A 24,360-nucleotide genomic window follows, 5' to 3' on the forward strand; every position below is an offset into this window, starting at 1 on the left:
CCCTGCCACTCAGGGAGCTGTCCCTCTCGCAGTGCTGGACTTCCTTGAAAGAGCCTCACTGTGACAGGAATTCAAGCTTCTTTACATGGAGGTTTCCATTGTTGTGACCTTTGACCAGAGCTCACTTTTTAGGGGATCAGTTGTAGTTGTTTCCCAGTTATCTCATAGGCATGTTTGGTTTTTCCTAGAATATCATAGGTGTCCCCTGTTTCCCTCTATATCCCCGATAGAAACCAAACGTACAGTAGGAATTTGGGAAATTCTTATAGAACGAACAAATGCTCAGTAATGCTTATGCCACCATGGCATGTTTTGGGATGGCATATACTGATCCCCTTCAAAATGAATGAGTAATCTGTGTACAAAGGGTTCTGTAGTTAAATTTTGTTTTTAAATTTTAAAAATTTAAATGTTTTTTAAATTTTGTTGAACAAAGTTAAAATAGGTTTACTTACATAGAACTTCTTAGAGCTTTTAATATGCTAATGTACATTATGAATCTCCAAAAAGGACTTGCAGTATGCAGCCTTCCTGAACTTACTGAAAATGGAACCCTTTTTTCAAGGAGCATTTCAAAGGCCCTATGTTCCAGAATTCACTTTTGAAACTCTATAGAAAAGAATGTTAGGATGCACCTTTGGCTGGTCCTTTCAAATACCAGTTATTATCTGAGTTTTTGAGAGATTTAGGGAACCATTCAAAATTGAGATCATTTGCAAGCGTCTGAAACAAAGGTTACTGGGTTTTTGGTGGGTTTTTTTTTAAGGAATTCTGCATGTTCTAGATGCTAGATATAAAGGAAGAAAAGTCAGAACATTTGTTACATAAGATAAAAGCCCAACCTGTCCCCTGACTGGTTGATGAGCCACCTCCGTCTTGGATGACAGTGGATCTGGGGGTGGACGAGGCAGCAGGTGCCTTCACACAAACTTAAAACATCCCCAGATGCCTCGTTGGATCTACTGAAATGTCCAAACACTTGGCCCAAACCCTGAGGTTCTGTGTCCAAAAGCAGTTCTGAAATAGCCTTGACCTGAGCGATTTTTGAAGATGAATTATCAACTTTGTACCTCTTAAGAAAAAAAAAAATTTTTTAACCAAACAGAAGAAAGCAACCACTTCAGTAGAGCTCCACAGGCAGTTTACTTTTGAACAAGATTGAATCCTGAAAGGCCCATCAGAATTACTTAACCCGTTTGCTGGATTAATTTTGTTTTCATTTATCTTCAGAATAATTGCAATTTGATTTTTGACAGAGTTAGTGTTGAGCTAGTCTTCTGACAATAATTGACTAAGAGGTTCGATTGCTTCTTGAAGTTTCAGTTACAAGGAGGTTGTCAGACTACAGCACCATCGTATTAGGCAACGATTGTACGCACTAAAGAATTTCTAGGCTAATGGATCTGGAGAAGGCCATATAGAAAATGTATGAGTCCCAAATGAAGGTTCACAAGTCAGCTAACTTGGCAAGTTAGTCTACCAGACCAAGGTAAAGCTCAGGCGTGATCATTCCTAAATTACACCTCACACGCACATAGTTAAGTTCATCAGGATAATTTATAATGATCAGGCTCACACATGCTCTTTTTGGTTTTTTTTTTTTGGAAGGGGGTGTCTCTTTATTTGAAGGTTTTACATCTGTTTATTGACTGAAGATCTGGTTATTTCATTTCTCATTTTAATTTTTATTTTATATTGGAGTATAGTTGATTTACAATGTTGTGTTAGCTTCAGGTGTACAGCAAGGTGATTCAGTTATACATATACGTGTATCTATTCTTTTTCACCTTCTTTTCCCTTATAGGTTATTACAGAATATTGAGTAGAGTTCCCTGTGCTATACAGTAGGTCCTTGTTGGTTATCTGTCTTATATATAGTAGTGTGTATATGTTAACCTCAAACTCCTAATTTATCCCTCCCCTCCACCTTTCCCCTTTGGTAACCATAAGTTTGTTTTCTAAGTCTGTGAGTCTGTTTCTGTTTTGTATATAAGTTCATTTATATCATTTTTTTAGATTCCACATATAAGTGATATCATGATATTTGTCTTTCTCTGTCTGCTGTACTTCACTTAGTATATTTCGTTATTTCTTAATTTCTCCCCTAGGTCATCTGAAATGCTATTAATTTATCTGTAAAACCAAGGAATTTTTTGTCAAAATTTATGCTAAGAACTTACAAATTATATTCACTGGGTCTTAGTTTCTTCTTGGTACCTATTAACCTGCTATTCTGGTAAAAACATGGGTACCGCGCTAGCATTTTAAAAATAGCACATCAGGTCTTTATTCATTTTGTCCCTCATAGAGATATTTGGGTTGAAGAGGAATAACTCAGAAAATTTTTTCTGTCTTTGAACCTTCCTTTAAAATAACTCCTTCGTTAATCAATCATGAAATATTCCAAAATGGATGTCGTATTCTAAATATGATGGGGTATATGGATACCAAAGATAGATTTTGTGTATTTTACAATTTGCTCAGAGTTCAGCCTGGTACCTAAATAAACTGTCCTCCACCACAACTCTTTAGCAACCATATATTGTCAGAACTCAGCCAGAATTACTGTATGGAGGACTTAAGGCTAGAAATAGAAGAAAGATGCTTCTCCCAAAAGTTCTCCCTAGGCATGGAGGACCTGGGAAGCTTGGAAGCTGGAATTTTGAAGGATTTTGATTGTAGAAACTAAGAGAATATCCAATTCAGGGCAACAGGGAGCTGTGTGAGAACAGGTAGAAAAGACCCAACAGCCAATAATGACTAGAAAACAAGAACATGGAGAACAAGAGAAAAACAGAAAGCTGACCTGTGTTTGTTTCTGAAGCTAAACTGAAGATATGTAATTGACCTACTTCTTAACAGAGTGTTACCTAGGATCCTACATCTTTCGCAAAGTGTATCTTGTACTTTAATGACTGACAGATGTTGCTTTGAAATGCCTGACCACCAAGGAAGAGGAAAACATGGTCAAATTAAGATGGCATTATAAAACATCTGGTTAGACATGACAGACTGTGCTTATATCTACTCCTCTCAAAACTCCTCAATCAGCAGTAAAGGATGAAAATTGGAGAAACCCACAAGGACAAATAGAACCATAATGGAAACAACAGCAGAAAAGAGGCATCAACATAATTTTGGAAGTAAGTGAACATGTGGTTAGCCCATCGAGCTGGTGGAGAAAGCTGAAATCTAAGTGCCTGCAGACAAGCAAGCCAGGTCACCCAACCATTGGGCTGTAGGAAGATTCAGGATGGAAAGGACCAGGTGCCTCTGTAGGTAGGGGTGAGGGGTGGAGCTGGAGGAGTAGAAGGGTTGAAACTCTGTATAAAGAGCAATTATAACGACTTCCCTGGTGGCGCAGTGGTTAAGGATCCACCTGCCAATGCAGGGGACACGGGTTCGATCCCTGGTCTGGGAAGATCCCACGTGCCACAGAGCAACTAAGCCCATGCGCCACAACTACTGAAGCCCGCACTCCACAACAAGAGAAGCCACCGCAATGAGAAGCCCGCCCACTGCAACGAAGACCCAACACAGCAAAAAATTAATTAATAATTAATTATTTTAAAAAGAGAGCAATTGTACACCCAGCTCTCCTAACTTCACAAAGTTGGAGGAGCTACCTCAGTCTCATTCTGATAGAAGACAAGAAGTTTACTCTGGAGAAATTGAACCAGAGAAGCTCTGGGCTTGGGGACACCAGGCACCAGTGGAGGAGAGGGGTCAGGCACCATGTTGCAATCAAGTAAATTAAGTGAAAGTCTAGATACGAAAGATATCCTCCAGCCCCCTTCACTCAGAATTCTGGCAGCAATGAGAAAACAGTTTAAGGTACGGACATTACTGGGGTCCCCCACAGATGGCTGGTCCCCACCTAATCACCCTGTAGTGAAGTCCACCACCCACAAAGCACACATACAGAGCTTCCAAGTGGCTTTTCACTTTTCAGTGAGTGGACAGCTGAGGATCTCCAGACATTCAAGCAAGGCCTCTAGCTCAAAAGACCAAGACGAAGACAAACGGGAGAAGAGGGGATTTATAGGTAACACATGCAATGTAGGGAGCAGCATAAAAACTAAAACCAGAATTCATCTGCTTGAGAGGAAGGATGCTTTTGTAAAACAAGAGCAACATGCTTTTTTCTTTTTTTTTTTTTTTTTTTTTTTTTTTTGCGGTACGCGGGCCTCTCACTGCTGTGGCCTGTCCCGTTGCGGAGCACAGGCTCCGGACACGCAGGTTCAGCATCCATGGCTCACGGGCCCAGCCGCTCCATGGCATGTGGGATCCTCCCGGACCGGGGCACGAACCTGTGTCCCCTGCATCGGCAGGCGGACTCTCAACCACTGCGCCACCAGGGAAGCCCAACATGCTTTTAAAAGGGATATTTGGAGAACGAGGATGAGTTCTTGAAAGTGGAAAACGTGACAGCAAAAATGAAAGGTTCAATATCAGGCTTGCAAGATGAAGTTGAAAACATTCAGTCACCCAACAAATACTATTTTTTTTTAAACATCTTTATTGGAGTATAATTGCTTTACAACGGTGTGTTAGTTTCTGCTGTGTAACAAAGTGAATCAGCTATACATATACTATATCCCCATATCCCCTCCCTCTTGCGTCTCCCTCCCACCCTCCCTATCCCACCCCTCTAGGTGGTCACAAAGCACCAAGCTGATCTCCCTGTGCTATGCAGCTGCTTCCCACTAGCTATCTATTTTACATTTGGTAGTGTATATATATCCATGCCACTCTCTCACTTCATCCCAGTTTACCCTTCCCCCTCCCTGTGTCCTCAAGTCCATTCTCTACATCTGTGTCTTTATTCCTGTCCTGCCCCTAGATTCTTCAGAACCTTTTTTTTTTTTTTTTAGATTCCATATGTATGTGTTAGCATATGGTATTTGTTTTTCTCTTTCTGACTTACTTCACTCTGTATGACAGAGTCTAGGTCCATCCACCTCACTACAAATAACTCAATTTCGTTTCTTTGTATGGCTGAGTAATATTCCATTGTACATATGTGCCACATCTTCTTTATCCATTCATCTGTCGATGGACACTTAGTTTGCTTCCATGTCCTGGCTATTGTAAATAGAGCTGCAGTGAACATTGTGGTACATGACTCTTTTTGAATTACGGTTTTCTCAGGGTATATGCCATACGACCCAACAAATACTATTGAGTGGCTGCTATGTCCTTGGCACTGTTCCAGGCAGTGGAGATTCATCAGTGAGCAAAAGAAGCAAAGATCCCTGGCCTAGTAGAGCTTAAATTCCAGTAGAGGGAGAGCGTAAACAATACAGTCATATGTAAATTACAGGTGTTGTAGAGGGTTAAGTGCTGGAGGCAAGAGAAGAAAATAGAGCATGGTACAGAGAGTGGAGAGTACCAGGAGGGGAGGGTGGACAAGGGGAATTTTTTACATAGATGGTCAGGGCCGGGCTCATTGGGAAGGTGACAGCTGAGCATGGACTTAGAGAGTGAGGAAGATAGCCATGTGATATGATATCTGGAGGAAGATCCTTCCAGGCAGAAGGAAAGGCCCTGAGACAGGAGGCCTGTGCAGGGTAGAGCAGGGCCCAGTGTGGCTGGAGTGAGCCAGGGAGAGGACAGTGGAAGGAGCTGGGCGGTGACAGTACCAGCTCATGTGGCCCTTGTGGGCCAGGGGAGGGGCTTTGGCTTTCACTCTGGGAGAGCTGGAGCACCGCGGCAGTGTTTTAAGCAGAGAAGTGACACGATCTGACTTTGGTCTCAAAAGAATCACTCGGGGGACTTCCCTCGTGGCGCAGTGGTTAAGAGTCCGCCTGCCAATGCAGGGGACACGGGTTCGAGCCCTGGTCCGGGAGGATCCCACATGCCACGGAGCAACTAAGCCCGTGGCCACAACTACTGAAGCCCGCGCGCCTAGAGCCTGTGCCCCGCAACAAGAGAAGCCACTGCAATGAGAAGCCCACGCTTGCTGCAACTCGAGAAAGCCCGTGTGCAGCAATGAAGACCCAACACAGCCAAAAATAATTAATTAGTTAATTTACAAAGAAGAAAAAGGATCACTCGGCTGCTGTGTTGAAAATTAACTGTAGGGGGTCAAGGTACTGAAGAGAGGAATTGTGTCTAAAATTCAGTAGCAGGGATGTGTGACCTGTGGCCCTAATGTTCTCTTTTTATACCTCAGTGTGTCCTCCAATTCACCCGCTCTGTTCGCCTCTATCCTTGGTTCCACCTAAGAAATGAGTTGCTTGCCCTCTCCGTCACCCTGATCCCTGCCTTGTACCTTCTGATAACTTCCTCTCCCAGATCCCATCAGATCTCCTTCAGGGTTCAGCCCCCACTCTCTTGCATCAGATCCTACAGCACATAATGTCTGGTTGGTTCCACTTTTCGTGTTCATATTGTTGAATGAGGGCCCCTCTGGCTCCCTGGTTTTTTGCTGAACCTCTCTAGGCATAATCAAATAAGCATTAAGCATTTGCTTATTGAATATAATATTTAGTTTTCCCCCTTTTTAGACACTCTGTCATCAGGCTAAGTCCTCTCTGGAGGTAAGCTTTGTATGACTTGAAAAACCCCCACAGTTTAAGCTCTTTAAACAAAGAGGGAAGCAGGAAGATCTGTCTCGTACCTTAAGTTCCAACCTTCAGACCCTTCCTGAGACGATCAACCACAGCCTTTCTCCCACACAAAGGCCTGGGGAGTGTATCCGTTTATAAGGGATTATAAGGGAAAATACATGAATCATTTTTTTGCATAGAAATCATTTGCCTCCATAGTTTTTCACTGCTACTTTTTCTCTGATGTTAGAAAAATAAAGAAAGCCGAAGGGACTTCTGATAAAGTTGATGATATAACTGCAGGCTCACAAAATTCCTTTCTCCCAAATAGTATAGTTAATATAACAGATGTAATAATGTAAACACTATTGACTTTAAATTTTTGATGTAATTATTATTGGGATTATAAAGGAGAGTTAATAGTGATGGTAGGAGAGCTAAATCACCAATTTCTGTAATTTGGATAGGGTCTCAAAGGATCCAGCAAGAAATAACAGTATATGTGTATTATACAGCATATGTGTATACTGTGTATATGTATGTGTATACATATAAATAAATTATATGTGTATTTAACTGCCACGAGAAGAAGCAGTTAAAATAGTTGGCATGAAATGACACTGAGATGGGGAGGTGGGCTTAGGTGGGCAAGGGGAAGGGCTGCTGTCTTTTTTATAGCATTTTTGTGCTATCTGATTTTTCAACTACACAAAACCTGAATAAACTAAGGACACAGATGAAATCTAAAAGGTTGTCCAAAAAAAAAAAAAAAACCTACCCCTTAAAAAGTACCTACTTATACATTTTTTTTCAGATTATACTAGAGTCTAACCAAAAACATTTTAATAAAAAATCTTTATAAAACACTTTTTGAAAATTATAAGATTGATTTCCTGTATAGATGTGGCTCCAGGGGGGTCTTAATTTCCTTCCTCTTAAAAAAAAAAAAGAAAAAGCAACAAACAGTATGAAACTTTAAAAATGTATTTTCTTTAAAAAACTGAATCACAGATTTCTACCCTCTAATTGTACTCTTTTGGTTTTTCAAGATACTAAAGAAGGGACCTTTATTTTAGCACTCGGGTGGAGGCCTGACAAAGCTGTGTGCGTGATAGATTGATTCGTCTACAAGAAGAGAGGCATCTTGACTAAAACAGGTTACTGTGCCGAAGCCACATGCAGCAATGAGTGACTTTCCACTGCCTCTTTGTCTTTATATATTCTGTTTATACGTGAGCTCCAGGTTCATCAGAACTTGCTCCTATGTCGCGTTTCCCTCACATATCATGGTTTTTCTTGACCCATTAGTTCCTCTTTGGGGTCCGTGGATGGCCTCCTCATATTTGTACAGCAGGCTGGAAAGGGAGGGCTTTGCAAGCACTTGGTACCTGTTTAGGAGCCTTCATGAAGACCAACCTAAAATGGCTGAATAAAAAGAGGTGTCGTACCAGTTTTTCTGAGAGAAAGTGGTGGACACAGATGGGGATCTAAGAAGAAATAAAAGAACCCTGAGTGATCCTGGAGAACCCATACTGTGGGCTTTGAACTGGAGGTTGAATATCTTGGTCCTGAGAGGCCAGAGACAGGGAGGGAAGTCGTACCCTCAACCTAAGAACTGAGACAGTCAGTTAAGTAGCAGCAGTGAGTATCACCTGGAGCGTGATGGCGATGTGTACGAGGAGTTTATCCAAGAAAACAATGAGGACGTTTGGGGTCTTGGGACTGCAGTAGCAGAAAGGGAAAGAAAGGGATTTATACTGGAAGTACCGTGGAAGAAAGAATGCGTTTGGTGGTAGAAAGCATATTTAGGGGAAGAGCCAATAATGAAGATCACACCAAATTTCTTTTTACTTGAGAGATTGAGAAGTATGGGGTCCTGAAAAAAATATAAGTATCTGTGAGTTCACCGTGTTTGGATACAGCAGGCGCTGAGACGTTTACATAATGTCTGATTGATTTCTGATCACTGAAAAAATTTAACCGATTCATATTAGTAACTTGTTTTTTACCCTTTCTCCACGAATACATCTAAATTCTTGGGACTTTACCTGGGGAGGGGGCGCTGCACAGACTGTGTATAAATCAGTTCATACATCCAATGCGACATTACACTAGTGGCCAATGTGTATAATCCATGCAAAGCTAGGTTTCGTAAGAGAACTATGGATGCTGATGGCTTTGTGTTCTGACTCATCTTGCTTCCTTTCAACATTCTTAAAATATTTATCCAAAGATAATGGTATTTTGGCTTTCTTCTTTACACGACCGTAAAGTTAGAACAGGGCTCTGCTTCAGACTCCGCGCACGCCTCCTTAGGAGGTAACGAACAGCTAGTCACTGAATCAAAATGACGGACGTGACTCCTAGTGCCATCTGTTGGTGGCAGGCAGAACTGACATGCTCTGGTTGATTTTGTGACGCATACAAATTGCCAGGTTGAGCTTCTTAGTAAAGGAGCTTCTGTGATTTCAATGTGATCTGCTACTCAGCCAAGCAGCAACATTTTCCTTTTTTTTTCCCTCTATTGCGAAGGTGTGGCGGGGCACCCTGGCCCGTATGCGGTACAAGAGGACCAAGGCGGCTCTGACAATTATCAGATACTACCGGCGCTACAAAGTGAAGTCGTACATCCACGAGGTGGCCAGACGCTTCCACGGCATCAAGACCATGCGGGACCACGGCAAGCACGTGAAGTGGCCAGCCCCGCCCAGAGTGCTTTGCCGTTTCGAGGCAGCCCTACAGGCTATTTTTAATAGGTAAGGACTTGGTATGTGCTGCATCCGTTTGTGGCAGTACACGTACTATATAAATTTACAGATCTGAGACCGTGACATTAGCGCCACCATTTGCTACGTGACGTTGCTTTTACCTTGTGTCTCCACCTTCGTAGATTTCACTTTCAAAGGGCATTTGCCTACCCCTCCAAATAATAGAACGGTCCATTTATTTTTCCATTAGCAGTAGACAGCAGTACGCCACAAGGCCTGAATCCAGCCAAGTTTAAGATAAGCTAGTAGCATGATGTCTCTCCTTTCTTTTACCAGCAAAAAGATAACTTTATTAAAATCACCACACATCACTCACACTAGGATGTCTGTTCATCCTTTCAGAGCAGGGGTTCTCTATCCCGCCCCTGACATTCACAAGGAGTTTATAAAACACACTGATGCCCAAGTCCCACCTCCAGAAAGTCCTGTTTAATGGTGCTGGGGAGCGGAGCCCAAGCGGAGGTCCTTTTTAAAGTCTTCCAGGTGATTTTAAAGTAAAAGGCAGAAAACACTGTTATAGAGCAAGCTATTTTTTTAAACAAATAAGTAAATAAGTTAATTAATGCCCAGGCAACATTTGATACCTTTCCAGCTAATCTTCATTTTCTTAATAAACTGCCCTGCATCTGACTTTGTAGTTATTCATAGCTCCTTTCTCCTCGTTTTTTGAGCTTGTTTGTTGACAGCGTGCACCAGGTATGTTTAGCTATGTCTCAGGTACAGCCATCTAGTCGCATAAACTAGGCTGATGGTTCTCAGATGTGGTCGTTTGGCATTATGGTATTCCGCCCAGAACACCATGAACTAATTAACGTATTGATGTAATTGATGTATTGAATGTAAATCAAGGTCTTGAATGGCACATATCAAAAAGAAAGAAAACGCATGCAAGGAAAACTCTTTAATGCATATCTCATTTGCTTTTAAAAAAATGATTGCTCATAAAAAGAAAAAAATAAAACAGTAGAGCATTATTGAAAGCAAAAGCACCCCAGCCCTCCATTCTCCCATGCAATACTATAAATGTTAGCTGTACATCTTGGCAGCCTTTTTACTGCACAGATAAATTTTTTTTCATGAATTATGTCATCTGTCACCTGCATTTTTGACATAATCTAAAAAGTGATACGTGAATATATGCTCATTTTTTTTGAAGTGACATAGGGACTTCCCCGGAGGTTCAGTGGTCAAGACTCTGTGCTCCCACTGCCGTGTCATGGGTTCGGTCCTGGTCGGGGAACTAAGATTCCACATGCTACGCGATGCAGCCAAAAAAAAATTTTTTAAGTAAATAAAGCGACATAATATAAAAATTTACAGGATATAAAGTTGAAATCCTCCACACCTCCTCTTGTCTCTCCCCATTTTATTTCTTTCCCCTAAGATAACCACTCATTAACAATTAGTTTGTATCCTTCTAAATCTTTGTCTACGCACTTACAAACACATACACACGCAAGAGAAGCATGATACAGTGGTTAAGAACACACACCCTGGAGCCTGGGTTCATATTCTAGCTCTGCCACTGACTAGCTGTGTAACCTTGGGCAAACGAGTTGACCTCTCTGTGCCTCAGTTTTCTTATCTGTAAAAGGGCCATAATCATAGCACCTGCTCATAGGGTTGTTGAAAGTATTATGAGTAAATATGTGTAAAGCATTTCAGATAGTGCCTGACACATAATAAGTACTATGGAAATGTGTGCTTATACTGTGAGTGTGTATGCATTTGGGTTTTTTTCCCCTCTCTCTTTTCCACAAGGAGGACTCTATGTATGGTTATATGACTTTACTTAAAAATAAGTCTTGGAGACCTGTCCATCACAATAAATAAAGATCTATGTCATATCTTTAATGGCTGCAAAGAATTAGTGATTTTGATCGTGTCGCACTGTAGCCTGTACAGTCTTCTTTTTTAGACTTGGGGGTTTTCTGTATGGCCTAGAATTGATTATTTTTTGTAAAACTCAGTTTATTCTTTCAGCAAGTATTTACGCAACACCTGCTGTGTCACAGACACTGACTTAGGTTCTAGGGATGCAGTGACAAACAGGAAAGATGTGCAATACTGTCCCAGCCTTCTTAGGGCTTATAGTCAATGAGCATTTTGAACATAATACATCTGCTCTGTGTCTTGACTGTACACACACACACACATCGAATGAATCTTGCCAGCTGTGTTAATCTAGTTCAAAGGCACACTTTTTCTGTAAAGGGCCAGATAGTAACTATTTTAGGCTTTGTGGGCCCCATATGGTCCTCGTCACATATTTTATTTTGTTTGGTTAAACACGTAAAAACTATTCTTAGCTCTATGGGCCGCGTTTGGCACAGGCTGTAGTTTACCAACCCCTGGTCTAGTCCCTGTATCACATTTCATTTATTCTTGCGTTTCTGATCTGTAGAATCCTGAGAGAAGTGTGTTAAAGGATTTTGCTGTGATTGTGGGGTCTTGTTTTCTTCTGCCGCCTCCACAGTGTGTGTCTCATCATGCTTCAGCTCGCTCCCACACCTCCTAGTAATTCTTTTTCATCCTGGGAAGGCTGGGAGCCTTCCTCACGCCCAGCTTCTTCACGTGGCCAAGGCTGCTCACTTGTCCGGCGGCAGCTGTTGTCGTCTACACGTGTTTAAAGATGGCAGGTTGCTTGATCAGGATGAGGAAGCGTGTGCTATACCACCCCCAGGTTGGGTGGCTCGGGTCCGGGTTCCCCGGCACAGCTGTTTGCCATGGGTCTCTGGAGTCGGTCAGCTGTGGACCCTGTCCTGGGCCCCTGTGGGCAGTGAAGAGGGGACAGGCTGACCGGGCACAGGGCCCCCTTGGCTCTGTGGATCCTGGCCCCGGCTCTCCCTCTGACACCCCCTCCTGTTCCCCTCCCCCAGGCCCCTGCTCCAGCTGCCAGGACTCCTTGCTTGTCCTCTCACACACCAAACAGGCTCACACTTTAGAGCCTTTGCACGCACTGTTTTCTCTTCCTGGAACAAGTGTCCATACAGCTGGCACCTCCACTTCCTGCTCACATATCCATATCAGGGGTGCCTCCCAGACCACCTGCTGTGACTAACACCTGCCCCCTGGTCCTTCCCTCTGCTGCATTCCTGTCCTCCTTTCCTTGCCTTATTTTCTTCCATAGCACTAATCACATCATCCATACTGTGTATTTAAGCACTGGTTTATATCTTGTCTGTCTCTGCTCTCTAGAATATCAGCACCTAGCAGAAAGGACCTTCATCTGTTTGTTTACTGCTGTGCTTCCACTCCCTAGAACGGCATCTGGAGTTTAGTACGTGCCTAGAAAACATTTGCTGAATGAATGAATGATGAATCCAAAGTTCCTACACCCTAACTATAGATATAAGAGAGTCCACGTATCACTAAATTCCAGTTGCTTCCAAAACACGCAAACAGCAGAGGAAGTTCTACAAAAAAATCTGTCCACATACAGCTATGTGTATTTTAACATGTTCTATGTATATTTTAGAGGCATTTTACTTTTTTTAGGGTAGGACGCAAGTAATTTAATTCTACTTAATGGCTGCTTCGGTTATTTTTGAGAATGAATGGGATGTTATTTCTAAAGTCTCGTACATTTTGCTTGTTTACTTATAGATGGAGAGCATCCCAGCTCATCAAGACCATACCTGCTTCAGACCTGCCCCAGGTTAGGGCAAAGGTTGCGGCTGTAGAAATGTTGAAGGGTCAAAGGGCTGACCTTGGGCTCCAGAGGGCCTGGGAGGGCAACTATCTTGCTTCGGTAAGTCCAGGAGGACAGAGTGGGATCCACTGCTGCTCCCTTAACAAAGAAAGAGAAGAATTTTTCTCCAAGTATTTGTAGAAAGACTAAGACACCTTCAGAAACTAAATTTCTATGAGAGATACTAAACTAAAAGATTTTATTGCTTCTCAGTTACGATATTCGATGTTTCCCTCACTTTAAAGAGAGTTCTCTGTCTTGTACCCATATGAATTAGGTACATTCAATAATCTGGCTTCGATCATTTAAACCTTCCCTTGCATAATTCAGCAACTATTTTTAATTACCACCTTTGTATCAGTTATTCCCAAAGCTGGGAATTCACCCTCTCTCCCATTCCTTAATTTTAAAATATTCTAGGATCGTTGGTGTTATAATAACCCTTTAGTAGCTTATCATCTGGGATGGGGAGGTAAAAAGTACACGTGTGAAGTTATGTGAGTAGAGTTATAAAGCAGTAAAAGACTGCCTTCTCATCTAAAATGTTAAGCAGAGCTTCCCTGGTGGCACAGTGGTTAAGAATCCGCCTGCCACTGCAGGGGACACGGGTTCAATCCCTGGTCTGGGAAGATCCCCCATGCCGCAGAGCAACTAAGCCTGTGCGCCACAACTACTGAACCTGCGCTCTAGAGCCCACGAGCCACAGCTACTGAGCCCGTGTGCTGCAACTACTGAAGCCCACGTGCCTAGAGCCCACGCTCCACAACAAGAGAAGCCACTGCAGTGAGAAGCCTGCGCACTGCTACCAAGAGTAGCCCCTGCTCGCCGCAACTAGAGAAAAGCCAGTGCGCGGCAACAAAGACTCAGTGCGGCCAAAAATTAATTAATTAATTAATTAAAATAAAATAAAATGTTAAGCATACTCATTTTATCGTGTTTCCTTTTTCTTTCAGAAGCCAGATACACCTCAGACCTCAGGCACCTTCGTCCCCGTTGCGAATGAACTGAAACGGAAGGACAAATACATGAACGTCCTCTTTTCCTGTCATGTCCGTAAGGTAAGGCAAGCTTGAAAGAGACCTCCTTGGAAAGAAAAGACTGATTTCAGGTGAAACTGACTTAGCTATGACCACAGTAAAACAGAACAATAGGTACATAACTGGCTGCACCATCAGTGAGCTCTACCTGTATATATGGTGAGGCATTGATGGAATGGCTAAGTGACTACAAGTTTGGGGTTAGGCTGTAAAGACTAATTAGGGAAGTGAATATTTTTGGTAGCCATTTCTTTTTAAGACAGGAGAAGGGGAATCTCCCTGAGGTCAGGGATTTGTATTTTACTGCATGTATCTTTCATAGCACTCTGTCTATAGCACACTGGTCTGGCTTGTATTTAACGGTCATTCAGTACTTTTTATACATGTTTTTTTATGTTTTTTTTTTAAAAAAACAGGGAACAGGGAGAAAACGTAATTTGGAAAAGGGAGAAGGTCATAGACTTGGAAGTGGGGTGGAGGGGAATTATGTGCTATGACTGTATTTGCTTATCTGAAGGAGGACACATGAGGACTATTTTTTACCTGGGGATGAGAGCAGTTGAGCAAGTGGAAATATGGAAGCCGGAAAGTGGAAGGAAAGGGATATAGTTGGTGTTTAAAACCTTAAAACACTTGTTTTCAAAAAAGAGAGGGAAAATTGAGATGATTATAAAAGAGCATTTTGAAAAATTATGCAAATAAAATTTAAAATACCAATGAAATGGGTGAATTTAAGAAAAATATTGCCTAGATTGACCCCAGAAATGATATTGACATAAATATGCCAGTATTCCAAAGGAGGAATTAAGAAAATTATCAAAGAATTACTTATAACAAAGGTCCAGATTTAGGTGATTTTAGAGCTGTTTTGTATCACATCTTCAAAAAGTGCATAATTGCAGTATTATTCAGATCAAAATAGTGAAATATTATTTTTCACCTATAAATTTAGCAAACTTTAAAGTGTTGATAACAACCAATATTCTCAAGGGTTTAGGGAAATGCTATTGGTAGGAGTATAAGATACAGTCCTTTCGAATAGACAATTTGGCAGTACTTATCAAAATTTAAAATACACAGACCAGGACTTCCCTGGTGGCACAGTGGTTAAGAATCCACCTGCCAATGCAGGGGACACGGGTTCGAGCCCTGGTCCGGGAATATCCCACATGCCACGGAGCAGCTAAGCCTGTGAGCCACAACTACTGAAGCCCGCACGCCTAGAGCCCGAGGTCCGCAGCAAGAGAAGCCACCACAATGAGAATCCCGCACACCACAACGAAGAGTAGCCCCTGCTCGCCGCAGCTAGAGAAAGCCCGTGCGCAGCAATGAAGACCCAGTGCAGCCAAAAATAAAATAAATAAAAATAAATAAAATGAAATACACAGATCACTTTATCTAGGAGTTCCATAACTCAGGATTTATCCTGAAATTATTTACACATATATCCAAAGATAGATACATGGATAGTTTCATACATTGTAGCAGTCAAAAAACTGGGTGAAAACACATAAGTATGCATCCGTATGTGACTGGATTAATAAATAATCATGTATGAACACAATAGAATACGGTGTATCTACTAAAAGGAATGAAAGGATAAAGGTTAAAAAAGCAAAAGGACGAAATATGTGAAACTGGTTTTCAGGACGGTGCACATGTGGGAGGGTTGGCCTGGGAGTTTGAGGTTAGCAGATGCAAACTATTACACGTAGAATGGGTACACAGCAAGGCCCTACTCTACAGCACAGGGAACTATATTCAATATCCTGGAACAAAACCACAACGGAAAAGAATATAAAAAAGAATGTTTATACGTGTATAACTGAGTCACTTTGCTGTACAGCAGAAATTAACACAACAGTGTAAATGAGCTGTACTTCAATTAAAAAAAAAAAAAAAACAGTGCACATCCAGCAAGGAAAGACAGTGATCCCCAAAGGATGAGAAACAGATGAAGTGAGCCCTACCATTAGCCAGTTTACTTCCTGGAGAGAGTTCTGGTCTGTGGCATGAGCAGGGGGGCAGCCAAAGCAGAGCTCGGTAGACTCCGTAACTGGAAAGACAGAGCTGCGAGCTGGGAGATGCTAAGATAGCTGGAGTTCGTAGCACAGAGTACCAGAGCAGAGAGAGTGCACAGAGAGAACTCCAGAGATCTCCAGAGGGTCCACTTCAGGTATTGAGCTGAGTAGCTCAGCACATGCCTGTGAGGAAACCACCCAAGGCTTGGGAAAGAACCACCCGGAGAATTAGAGGTAACAATGCCCAGTGCTCGCACAGGCTTGCAAGCAGTGCCTGTCCCCACAGCCAGATGGGAAAAACCTCATGATTCGTGGGGCATTGGGTAGAATCCCGACAAGAATCTTGGCCTCAGTGGTGGGGTATAATTAGCCCTGACTAAACACTGCCCTGATCCCACCCAGCAAATCACCAGAAGAACCAAACTGTTTCCAAGTAATCTAACAGTGTCCCAGAACAAAGCCCTCAAATATTTATAGGAATACAAAATATCCAGCACTCAGAAGATAAAACTAGAGTGCATGGCGTCCAATGAAAAATTACCAGGCAGGGCTCCCCTGGTGGCGCAGTGGTTGAGAATCTGCCTGTCAATGCAGGGGACACGGGTTCGAGCCCCTGGTCCGGGAATATCCCACATGCTGCGGAGCGACTGGGCCCGTGAGCCACAACTACTGAGCCTGTGTGTCTGGAGCCTGTGCTCCGCAACAAGAGAGGCCACGACAGTGAGAGGCCCGTGCACGGCGATGAAGAGTGGCCCCCGCTCGCCGCAACTAGAGAAAGCCCTCGCACAGAAACAAAGACCCGACACAGCCAAAAATATAAATAAATAAATGAATTAATTAAAAAAAAACTTACCAGGCATACAAAAACAGCAGGAAACTATAACCTAAAATGAGAAGAAAAATCAATCAAACTGATCCAGAACTGACACAGATTATAGAATTAACAGACAAGGTCATTAAAACAATTGTTTTAATAAAATATGGATATTTTATGAATAGAAATGAAAAATATAGTGTCTGAGGTTTAAAAAAAATACACTTGATGGAGTTAACAGTTTAGACATATGCAGAAGAAGAGTAAACTTGAAGATATAGCAATAAAACTACCCAGAATGAAATACATGGACTTCCCTGGTGGCCCAGTGGTTAAGACTCCGTGCTTCCACGGCAGAATGAAATACACAGGGTTGGGGGCCGGGGAGAGATGCTTCCCTGAAAGAACAGAATATTAGGATGCCATGAGCCAACTTCAGGTGGCCTAATATAAGTGCATGTGGAGTCTCTGTAAGAGAGAAGAGGAGGGAAAAATTTTTAATATTTGAAAAAATAATGGCTGAAATTTTCTCACATTTGATGAAAACTATAAACTCATCAACAGACATCAAACACAAAAAAACATGAAGAAAACTATACCAAGGCACACCATGACAAAACTGCTTAAAACCAGTGATAAAGAGAAAAGAGGCCGAGGAAAAAGATGAGGATGCGTCAGAATTTTTGTCAGAAACAATGCAAGTGAGAAGACAGTGGAGCACCAACTTTAAAATTTTTTTATAGAAAGAAAAGAAAAACAAACCTGTCAACCTAGAATTCTGTATCTAGCAAAGGGTAGCTTCCAAAAACCAAAGTGAAATAAAGACTTTTTTAGGCATGTCTGAAGATATGCACTCATGGGAAATGTTAAAGGGAGTCCTTCAGGCAGAAGGAAATGTGGACACACCCCAAAGAATGAAGAGCAAGGGAAATGGTAGCTACATGGGTAAATACCTACAACTTTTATTATCGTTTAAATCTCTTTAAAAGATAATTGACTGTACTGCCGTGTTCATAGCAGCATTCTTCACAGTAGTGAAAGGTGGAAATAACCCAAATGTCCATCAACAGAAGAATGGATAAAGAATATGTGTGTCCATTCAGTGGAATACTGTTCAGCCATAAAAAAAAAAAAGGAATGAAACGCATGCTACAATGTGGATGAACCTTGAAGATACTATCTAAGTTATTAGACACAAAAAGACAAACCTTGTGTGATTCCACTTCCATGAAATATCTAGAACAGTCAAATTAATAGAAACAGAAAGTAGAATGGTGGTTACCAGGGGCTGGGGGGAGGGAGTAATGGGGAATTATTATTTAATGCGTATTAGTGTTCAAATATTCTATGGAAAAAAGATCAACTCAATACAATACAGACTTTTTAACAAAATAGAGAGCAGCTTGTTTTAAACTTAGAATGAAATACATGTCTCCAAGAAAAGCTTGCTGGCAGTAGCTTGGGCTGGTTACCAAAGTGTAGAGTCTAATTCTGCACTCCTAGATCCAGAAACTCTATTTTATAAGTATACCTAGAGCTGATCAGACAACCAAGAAATGACTTTTGCTAACCAGATTCACACACCCACACAAAACAGTATAAGCCATGATGCCAGTTTTTGAATTTGACAAAGGAAGGTACCATTTTAGTGAATTCATTTAGTGAATTTATCTACTATCTAGGATACCTTCCTTTCTAGTATCAAGATATCTGGGAAGTCAAATTAGTCATCAGAACAACTGATCAGAGAGAGTTGGATGGTTTTGAGAATTACATCATCTGCTATAGAAAAGCCTGGCATCTCTGATTCTGTCTTTCTACTGATAGCAACTTGACGTCTGACAGTATGTCTCTCCCTGGGTCCTACCGCATAAAAACTGAAAACTTTTTAGTCATGCTTCTGTATTTCTAAGTTCCATGCAAAATAATACAGTGTATTTCTTCACATTATAGCTTAGATAATTTCATCTTTAGAAACTTTTAAATCCCCAAGGATGTACCGAGGGAAACGATGTGATTTTACTAAAGCCCTCTTCTTTATGCTTTGGTTCTTTTCGAAACAGCCACTTTCCATTAACTACAATTATAAAATGTCCTTTAAGGTGGGAGACCTGGCAAATAGTTAGTTGCACCCATAATGTGTCCTCTCCTGGTCTGACTCCAGGGAAACTTTATCTCTGGCCCCCTGTGGAGTTGATGAAACCTACAGACAGATCCCTGGAAGTGTTCAGGCAAGAGCAAGTGATAGGGATTTTTCTCTGGTTGAGGGTTTTAGCTTGGGTAATAGAAGACATCAGATGAGATCTTATCTAATACTGAGTCTGTGATCTAGTTTTTCTTTTACATTATGAGTTTAAGAGGAACAAAGATTGTGTCCCTATGCCAGAACTACTTTAAGTAAGTCTGAATTTACAAATTCACGTGTGTACGTAAGACATTTGTCTTTGCTGTTTTGACTGAGCTGAGTTATGCAACTCAAAGGAAAAGTCCTTCGTTACATCAGTGTCCTTCCCACTCATTTGATTCATGTTTTAAGGATGATTCGGGTTGCTAAACCTCAAGGTAAAGTCTTATGACCTGTTCTCTTTAGAAATTACATTTCTACCTTAAAAAGAATGAAATGTTTCTAAACAGTGCTTCAGTGTAACTGCTGCTTTTAGGTTTTTGTTTGTTGATTTCCAGATTAACTCATGGACACATCCTAAGAAGGGCTATACCCTCCACTTTACCACCGTGCCTATTGTTTTTTTGAATCTTGTGTGACCTTGTGAAATTATGCAACAAGTTTTGTTTTTTTCATTTTCTTTTGCAACACACTCATATTTCTCAGTGTGATTTCACAAAAGATGAGGAGCCCTACTTTTACTTGTTATTCAGATTCCATTTTAGATGTTCTCTGTTTTCCGTACTCGAAGATGGATACAAATGACTAGTGTTCTCCCAGAGGGTTTTCACAAACCAATGTTCCATTGAATATGAATTTGTTTTTTTAAGAGTTCCACAATTAAATGTATTTGGGAAAGGCTGGGTTAAACAGTTAAACATGCTTTTTAAGTGCAGAATTCTATAAGCCTTTGATGTATCCGTGGGATCTGAACACCACTGGTGGGCGGGGGGGGGGAGGGGGTGGGTGGTAAGGAGGGAAGGGGGAGGGGACGAGGTTTGCAGTTCCTCACACCAGCTTGACTTGGAAACCTGTCTCTCACAAAGCATCGCACAAGGCTAGGGTTGTGCAAAACAACTCAGAAAAACGCTGATGTAGAAGCTCTGCAACCACCTTGTTTCAGCTCTTACGACAAGTGCCAGTTCTCTTTTATGGCAAAAACCGTGGCTATGTGAAGTAAATAATTAACTACCGTGGCTATTACTTTACCACATAGACTCTGTTTTTCTCTTAATTACAGATACCATTTTTGTCAAGTTGAAGACTGGAAAATATGCTCTGTGTAAAGGAATGTTTAGAAAATGGACTGATTTCTAAAACTATGAGGCAAAGGGGAGAAGACAATAAAATTCAAACTAAAACTTGAAGTTTAGTTTGCTGTATCCTACCTATAGCAATATATTCCACTATATCCTACCCTACCTATCCTAATTTAGTTAACTGTATCACAACTATACCTTCTAGTCTACTAAGGGGAAGGTTCTTAGTGGGTTCTTTCGTTGTTTTGTTTTGTTTTGTTTTGTTTTGCTTTCCTTTTCCTTTCAGTCACTGAGACACCTGACATGGTAGTGATTCAGAAATTGTCAGTGCTTGGTATCTTGATTTAAATATTACCCAAATCTAAAATTGAACCGTCCTAATCAGCAAGTTGTTAACTACTTATTTACAAAACTATGCTGTGGTTAATTCTGTCTGTTAGGAAAAGATTTACCTGCAAATGTGGGCGTTCTCTGACTCTAACGTAGCACTCTGCAGCATCACACACGTACATTTTCTCCCAAACCCATTATCCAGTTTCGTTTTCTTTATGTGAAATTATATTTATGTTTATTTATATTATGTTTTTCTTTCTATGAAATTACTTTCACTTTTTAGTTTCTTATCTATCTCAACTCCCATCTACCAGTCTCAGACTCCTATTGTAACAGAGGACTTCATGTCATTCCTTTGTATGTCATCAGCAGTTTTTAAAGTGCTTGAAAATGCACGTAGTAAATTTTGGGGAAAAAAATTATCAAATTACTTAACTTGAGTAAATGCTTACCAGTATAACTTTTTTTCAATTAATAGGAGTCAGGTGCTGGACTTCAAAATGTAGAAAAAAATAAGCTCAATCCCATCTTTAGATTTCTGGTAATAAAAAGACACATTTCTCAATGAAATTGTGAGTCTAAAAGAGATCTTAGGAACTTCCCTGGCAGTCCAGTGGTTAGGACTCCGTGCTCTCACAGCTGAGGGCCTGGGTTCAATCCCTGGTCGGGGAACTAAAATCCCACAAGCCGCACAGGGCAGCCAAAAAAGAATAAATAAAAGAGATCTTAGAAGGGTAGCTACTACCAAGCAACACAGCGTTACAAATACAGACTCGGAGCCACTGAGGACAGCTCCTCAGGTCCGTTGGCCTTCTGTGTGCAGTCTTGTAGTGATGGCTGGTGGTAAAAGTCTTGCCCTCCAGGGACTTAGACTCTGAAGGGAAAAATTAAAGTAATGCATGGAAAAGATACTTTATGAGAGAAAAGAAAACGTACAAGTAAATCTCAATAATTTCAACAAGGAGAATAAAAAGTAACAAAACAGTAATCCATGTGCTTATATAGTACATGCCATGTTAGGGAGCTTTTCATGACAGGGACAGCTGACTAATAAAATGGCTGCCAGCCTCAGAAATAAAAAAGTGAGAAGTCCTTGGTTGCTCTTTCTTCAGTGAAGACATGAAGCTCTTCCACGACCCAGCTGGGCAGCAGGGACTGAAGCTGTTGAGCCGCTGTGCTTTCACTTGCCACTGGGGAAATGCTTTTCTTACGTAATGCATCCTCCGCAGTGTGCTGCAGCCGTCTTCCATCTGTTCTCCAGCCAGACAGTTCCTGTCGTCAACACTGATTGGCTCACGTAGGGAAGAAGACTACTTGAAATTATCCTGTGGGATTAAAAGTGCTCTCAAAGCCTGTTGACTTCTCCGGTGGCAGAGTGGTTAAGAATCTGCCCACCAATGCAGGGGACACGGGTTCGAGCCCTGGTCCGGGAAGATCCCACATGCCGCAGAGCAGCTAAGCCCGCACGCCGCAACTACTGAGCCTGCGCTCTAGAGCCTGCGAGCCACAACTGCTGAACCCGTGAGCCACGACTGCTGAACCCGTGAGCCACAACTGCTGAACCCGTGAGCCACAACTGCTGAAGCCTGCGCACCTAGAGCCCATGCTCCACAACAAGAGAAGCCACCGCAATGAGAAACCCACGCACCACAACGAAGAGTAGCCCCCACTCGCCGCAACTAGAGAAAGCCTGTGCGCAGCAACGAAGACCTAATGCAGCCATAAATAAATAAATTTTAAAAAGAAAGTAAAAGCAAGCTTTAAAAAAAAAAAGTACTCTCAAAACCCACTGGTCAGCAAGGATGTACTAAGTCCTACAGGTTGCCCACTTCTGTGCTAGGGGGCTGTGAGGTACAAGAAAGTAGGCACCATACGGTCATTACCCTCAAGGAGCTTCCAGGCAGGCTGGAACACAGGAGTACTGTTCATGAAATAGCAAGGCAATAAATAAAAACCTGCCCTGGATATCTGAGATTCTACATTGTTCTTGTTCTGTTCATGCATTTGTTTGTATTGCGTTATAATTTATGTACAGGTAAATGCACAGATCTCAAGTATACAGTTCACTGAGCTTTGACTAGTGCACACATCTTTGTAAATCACAACCCCATCAAGATACAGAACATTTCCATCACCGGAGAGAGCTCCCTCAGCTCCCTTCCCAACCAAGCCCCACCACTACCAAAGGCAACCACTCTTCCGATTTCTTTTACCACAAATTAGTTTACCTGTTTCTTAACCTTCATTTTAAAAAAAAAAGAAATCCTACAGTTGTATGTGAGATTTTTACTTTGTTTTGAAGTGAATTTGTTAGTCTTATTTATGACTATTTTGATAACTTATTTGTAGCTATTTTATAAGGAAAGCAGCTTTTGGATAGACTTCCAATTTTAAGACAATCTATAACCTTTGATATTGGCTCAGTTAATTAGAGCTCGATTAGTGACAATATAGTCAAATTTATTATCACAAGATTAATAAATAAAATCAACATCTTTTGCTAAACATAGCTTCAACTATAAGTTTAAAAAACACAGCATTCCACACAGCTATTTTAGCAAGTATATTTTTCATGACAGGCATCCATGGTCTAAAAGTTACAAGTCAGCTGTCCTTAAAATTATTAAAACATTCCAATTATTAAGTGAGAACTTCTGCTTTCTAAGAGACTAAGGATAGATGTAACTCAATTGTCTTGGTTTTATAAGCATCGGCCAACCTTCCTCCCTATCATTTTCCACAAGCGAAGAGCAGTGATGTAGCCAGTGTTTTCCTTTAGCAAAAGCACTTAGACTGGGGCTTCCCTGGTGGCACAGTGGTTGAGAGTCCGCCTGCTGATGCATGGGACACGGGTTCGTGCCCCGGTCCGGGAAGATCCGACATGCCGCGGAGCGGCTAGGCCCGTGAGCCTCACTATCGCGGCCTCTCTTGTTGTGGAGCACAGGCTCCAGACGCGCAGGCTCAGCAGCCGTGGCTCACGGGCCCAGTCGCTCCATAGCATGCGGGATCCTCCCAGAGCAGGGCCCAAACCCGTGTCCCCCACACCAGCAGGCAGACCCCCAACCACTGCGCCACCAGGGAAGCCCAGAATGATCATTTTTTACTAGAGGAATTGAAGAAGTTTTATAATAGAATGAGAAATTGAGCATTATCTTGACATATACATGGATAAAGAGAAAAACGAGGGAGTAGAAAATCATAAACAGTTAAGAGAGAGCATGACATGAGGAAACCTGTCATAAAGGAGCCAGAGCCCTTGAAGAAATATGTAAAGTCAAATAAGTAGAATAGTGGCAGATAGGAAAACTCTTGAAAGTCAGATAAAGGAATCATAGAATCTGAGTGGCAGGGTACCTTGGAGATCCTTAGACTTCCTATTTAAAGCCCTTCCCTTCCACCGCACCCACATCAGATGTCTATTTAGCTTACGCTGAATCCTTCCTGTGTGGGCACTTACTGCCTTCTCATATGGTGCATTCTTTTTATGGAGAGTAATAATAATGAGGAAATTATTTATGTTATATGCAATAGGAAGGCACTATCTGTTTTTGAATGTTTGATCTTTTTTATTTTGTATGTTACAGCTGTACAGTGTAGTGATTCACAATTATAAAGGTTATACTCCATTTATAGTTATTACAAAATATTGGCTATATTTCCCACGTTGTACAATATATCCTTGTAGCTTATTTTATACCGAATAGTTTGTACCTCTTATTCCC

The 24,360-nt window shown here is 41.6% G+C and overlaps 1 protein-coding gene across 1 annotated transcript in view; it reads left to right on the forward strand.

The window, feature by feature from the left end:
• Positions 1-24,360, forward strand: part of MYO1D (myosin ID) — a 341,349-nt gene that overhangs the window by 180,836 nt on the left and 136,153 nt on the right. Inside the window, exons 17-19 of the mRNA XM_065896475.1 lie at positions 9,084-9,307; positions 12,926-13,070; positions 13,964-14,068. Coding sequence (XP_065752547.1) covers positions 9,084-9,307; positions 12,926-13,070; positions 13,964-14,068 — 474 coding nt within the window. The remainder of the gene's footprint in view (positions 1-9,083; positions 9,308-12,925; positions 13,071-13,963; positions 14,069-24,360) is intronic.

Source organism: Phocoena phocoena, chromosome 19, assembly GCF_963924675.1.
Source record: "Phocoena phocoena chromosome 19, mPhoPho1.1, whole genome shotgun sequence".
In the NCBI taxonomy this organism is placed as follows: Eukaryota; Metazoa; Chordata; class Mammalia; order Artiodactyla; family Phocoenidae; genus Phocoena; species Phocoena phocoena.